We start from the raw sequence: 4,977 nt of genomic DNA, 5'->3' as shown, positions 1-4,977 counted from the left end.
AGGGTGAATCGGAGTCATTGAATCAAATTCTTATTCTATGAGAACATTATCGACTTCAAAACTATTTTGAATTATAACGCGTGCAATCAATTATTAGGTGTAGTAAAAAGAAATCCATTATTTTTGCATGAAATTGAATGGAAAAATAATGGATTTCTTTTTACTACACTTAATATTTTTTCATAGGTAAAAAACTATTCAACGACTCTGATTCACTCTGTATACATATACATGATATGTTACTCTCTCCACACCTTCACCTACAAGTACACTCTGGCACGCGATTAGTTTGATGATGATCTCCGTCAACTTTAACAACTGTCATTTGATTTCAATAAAGGTTCTTCAGTAGTCGTATGTCGAGATCATCCGATGTATTGCTTCGATCAACTGCGTATACTCTATCAAACACTTTCTCAAAATCTATGAAGCACGAAAACATGCTTTTAGAATTTCCTGCATTTTTGCAGCAATAACATTCATACAAAACAGCATTTCTCTTGTTCCTATTCCGCCGCGAAAACTGAGTTTTCTCCATGATACCCAGCGTGCATTCGACCCTGTATTACCCGTAACAGGATTTTTAAGATGTGGCTCATCAAGTTGACGAGACGAAAATCAGACGAAAACATCTATTCGGCTTGCATTTTTTCGATAGCGGTACAAATGTTGATTATAACCATTCAAATGATACGTCACCAAACTGATAAACTTGATTAAACAATGCTATATTCTGATGCCTCTTTCATTAAGCAATTTTAATAGCTCAACTAGTATTTCGTCAGGTCCAGGAGCTCTGCGATTGCTGGCATTCTGGATGGCCGAGTTTTCCTCTGAAGGGAGAATGCTCCCGTTATGTGATTCTCCAATTGCTCCTCTCCATTGAAGTGAAAAAAGTGTTGAATATATCTCGTCCATTCGGCGATTAGGTCTTCAGGATTTACAATAAAATGAATTTACCATCAGAGTTTCGTAACATGATAGGACTTGAGATTGACTCGAGACTCCTGAACATTCCAGAGGTTTGTTGATTTCATTGTAAAAATGGAAATCATGCATTTCCTGCAGCCGTTTTATTTCCCTGCACCTTGTCTTCCTTGGCTTTTCTGATCTTCCTCCGAATTAAACCGATTGATATTGAACTGGATCCTCATTTTTGAAAGATCTTCGCCACTTCATCAAATTCAGGATCTCATCATTCAATCCAATCTTTCGTTTTCAGCCGTTTAATATTCCTAAACTTTTCATTAGGCTGAAAGATTGCATTCTTAATTTTACTCAAACCCAAGTTCACGCCGTTATTAACCAATTCGGTAGTATGTTGGTCAGATCGGAATTGATTTCTTGCTTTGGCATTTTTGCTGCCTGGGACGACCGTAGCCCTTCTAAATAAAATTTTCGCTGCTTGTTATTTACTGTTACTTTTTTCAAACGCAGCTTCAATTTTGCACAAAACAGATTACGATCAGAATTGATGTCTGCCGCTGTATATATTTTCACAGATTTTATATTATATTATTTTATTATATTTTCACAGACTTTGAACGCAATTCCTAAACTGCTGATTTGTCAAGATGTATTAGATTTGTTTTCGGACGCTTCTTTTATTTTGTCCGTCTGGCGGAGATCTCCAAGTATAAACGGTGTCTTGTAGGTAATTGAAACCAGGTGTTCGGAATCACCAAGTCATTGTCGATGCAAAACTGCACCAGGCGGTCCCCTTTTTCGTTTCTTTTCCCAAGTCCGAACTGACTAGTCACTTTATTTGTGGTGATTCATCCATCTTTCGCGTTAAAATCCCCTATAATATATAATATTTACTTCAGTTATCTTTAAATACGAAAGGACCTCAACGATCTGCTAGTAAAATTCTTCGATCTCTTGACCTTTTTTATTGGCCGTAAGTGCGTAGACCTGAACAATGTTTATGTTGACTAGGCTTCCTCTTCTATAAGATTTATTATTTTTTATACTTTAGATTTGTTTAAATAGATTAATTGACAATAATCATACTGACTAACTACAGAACATAAGAACATAAGAAGAAAAGAGGAATAATACATTTTAATGATTTTTATTGTTTCAGCGTGTTATAAGGACGAATCAAATTAAGCTTTTTAAATGATATTGTAATAAAAAGTATGAAAATTTTACCAAATATCGGTTAGAAATGCTTGTTATTTATAGTACAACAACATTGAACGATTGTATAGTATAACAATATGACCTAATTATGGTCGTAACGTCTGTTTTAATATATATTATTTTGTAAGGATTATTAAATATTAGCAACTAACAACTAACTTTTGCTCTTAATCTTTGATATTTTAAATTGTTCTATTCAATTGAGCTTTATGTATTAATCTTGATAAATAGACTAAATTATTTCATTATTTTATTATTTGTAGATTTTCTGATGTGTTCTTATCTATCTATGCAATATCATTTCTCTTTCAACTGGGCAATGTAATTATATCGTTGAGCTTCGGCGCGGCTGTGGTAAATATTTGAAATACATACAGTGAGTGCAAAAAGTATTCGTACAGAGAAAATATTTTTAAAAAATTATATTTTATTTTATTTTAAAAATAAATATTATCTAGCGAGAAATGAGTCATCGAATTGATGTCGAATCGATATAAATATAAAGATTTCAATTTGATGTCGATCGACATTTAATTAAGGATCATTTCTTATTGGATAATTTATTCATAAAGAATAGAATAGACTTTGATATGTTCCTTAAAATTATATGTCAAAAAGATATGTATTAATTATATAAAATATATCATCTGAAAAAAGAAGAAATTAAAAATTGTATTGTTTGAATGCTCAAAATATTCGTTCAGACGAGAAATTAAACTTCTAAAATCAGGAATATATGCGAAGCTCATTTGTTTATATTAGAACAGAATGTATTTATTATATAAAATTACTAATTAATGTTTATTTTCTACAAATAAGATTTTTTTTTATAACAAATTTCCTTGTACGAGTATTTTTGCTCTCACTGTATATGGAAATTTTAAATGATAACTGCTTTTTTATTTGAAAATGTTTAAAAATATGTAATTTTAGTTAATAACGATAGACCTTCAACTGGACGCAATTATCAGAATTCTTTCTTCTAATTTAGCGCAATTGATACATATATATTTCCTATGTTTCATTTCTCAAGGATTGATTGATCACAGCAGCGATTTCCAAAACGTAATGTACGCAATTTAATTACATTTATTAGCTAAGCAATTAAAAAAATATATATATATATTAGAACCACAGAAAATGAATTTTAAAATTCCTTGACTTTTCCATGTTTTCCAGATAAAAATAAAAAATTTCCGTGAGTAATGTAAAATATGTAAATTTTTATATTTAGACTCAAAGATTGTAGAAAAATTAGTCTATATTATTAAAAACAATGAAAAAGAATAATGAAAAAGAACAATGAAAAAGAACAATGGAAAAGAAGCTTAGTTGCATAGTATAATTTTGGATGTAAATTCAAGCCGGCCAAAAATAAATTAGTTTTGGAAAAAAGAATGTAATATGACGAAAAAGAGGGATAAAAAAAATACTGACTATAATAAAATTTGTAATCGTTTTATTAAAATAATTTAAAATGCACAAGTTTTGAAAGTATTTGACGATATAAACATCAGATATAATTTAAAAAATTGTAACAATTATTTGGAATGGAAGTTTCAAGTCATTATAAGCAAATTTTGAAATTCCAGACTTTTTTACATTTTCCTCTAACTTTTCCCGGTTTCTATGACCAATTTCAATTTCCTGACTTTTCTCAGTTTTCCAGATCTATGACAATCCTGTATATTATATCAGAAAAGATGTATTTGTAAAATTAGAAAAAATATATTTCAGTTGTTTTATATATTTATTTTCGTTTTAAACAATTTATTAATTAATGTCTAATGTCGTCATTTTAGGCTAAAATAACTAAAGTGTGAAATGTATTAACAGTTACAGCTGCGATTGGTATAAGATTTCGAGGAGATCGAAACAGCTCTTGAAATTTACTTTGCTGCGTACTACTAAGCCGTGCCAAATAATAGCTGGTAAAATGTTTATAATGTCGATGGAGAATTTTAGCTCGGTATGTGTAAACGTAACATTGTTTTGGTAATTATTTAAAATACAATATTGTGATATTACTTTTAGATCTTAAAAATATCTTTATCGTACTTCACAATGCTTACGTCACTACAACAAGTATCATAACTGAAGGTTTGTGATGGAATTATAAATATATAGTCTCTGGTGTAACAATATCATTATTGTTCTCATCTATTAACCATTTAATTTACTATATCAAATATATAAATTAAAACATTTCATTTTTTTCAATTTTTGAAAAATTTTAATGGAAAGTATATTAAAAAAGTTTTAATACACAATAATTAATATAAGAAATAAAATATATTTAAAAAAAATAGAAATTATATATGGATATACTGCGTATGCTTGTACACTCGTTCTTATTTAATAATTTTAATTTATTCTTTCTTCAATCTGGTAACATTATAATATTATCAATTAAGTTCCATTAATATATCATTCAACTGACAGATCATTCGTAGCGACAAATGACATAAGTAAACAACAGATCGTATGTAGTTATAAATATATGTAAAATAATAAAAGTAAAAAGATTATTTAAAATTCTTCAAATTCTTTATTGTAATTTATAATTTACATAACACTGTACTGATGGTATCTTGAAAAATATATATTTTAGAAATTTTCTAAAATATATATTTTTTTTCTATTAAATGTTTCAATAATCGATACATTCGTGGTCGATTCGTGCGTTAACTTGGCGTGGTTTAATACTAGAAAATTTCTTCGCCGCGATTGATGACGCGGATAATTCGGCAAGAGATTTTATCGTTTGAAGCTGAAGACTCTCTTGGATCGAATACTCTTGCGGAACTCGAGGTGGTTCGAGTATTTTCTCTC

At 29.3% G+C, this 4,977-nt stretch overlaps 1 protein-coding gene across 1 annotated transcript in view; it reads left to right on the top strand.

The window, feature by feature from the left end:
- Positions 1 to 4,239, top strand: part of LOC108690298 (odorant receptor 13a-like) — a 7,422-nt gene extending 3,183 nt beyond the window's left edge. Inside the window, exons 5-8 of the mRNA XM_018197513.1 lie at positions 2,409 to 2,499; positions 3,079 to 3,215; positions 3,982 to 4,114; positions 4,180 to 4,239. Coding sequence (XP_018053002.1) covers positions 2,409 to 2,499; positions 3,079 to 3,215; positions 3,982 to 4,114; positions 4,180 to 4,239 — 421 coding nt within the window. The remainder of the gene's footprint in view (positions 1 to 2,408; positions 2,500 to 3,078; positions 3,216 to 3,981; positions 4,115 to 4,179) is intronic.
- Positions 4,240 to 4,977: the final 738 nt, after the last annotated feature.

The sequence above is a fragment of the Atta colombica genome, unplaced genomic scaffold (assembly GCF_001594045.1).
Source record: "Atta colombica isolate Treedump-2 unplaced genomic scaffold, Acol1.0 scaffold305, whole genome shotgun sequence".
Lineage (NCBI taxonomy): Eukaryota > Metazoa > Arthropoda > Insecta > Hymenoptera > Formicidae > Atta > Atta colombica.
This window is presented reverse-complemented; position numbering and strand designations above follow the sequence as displayed.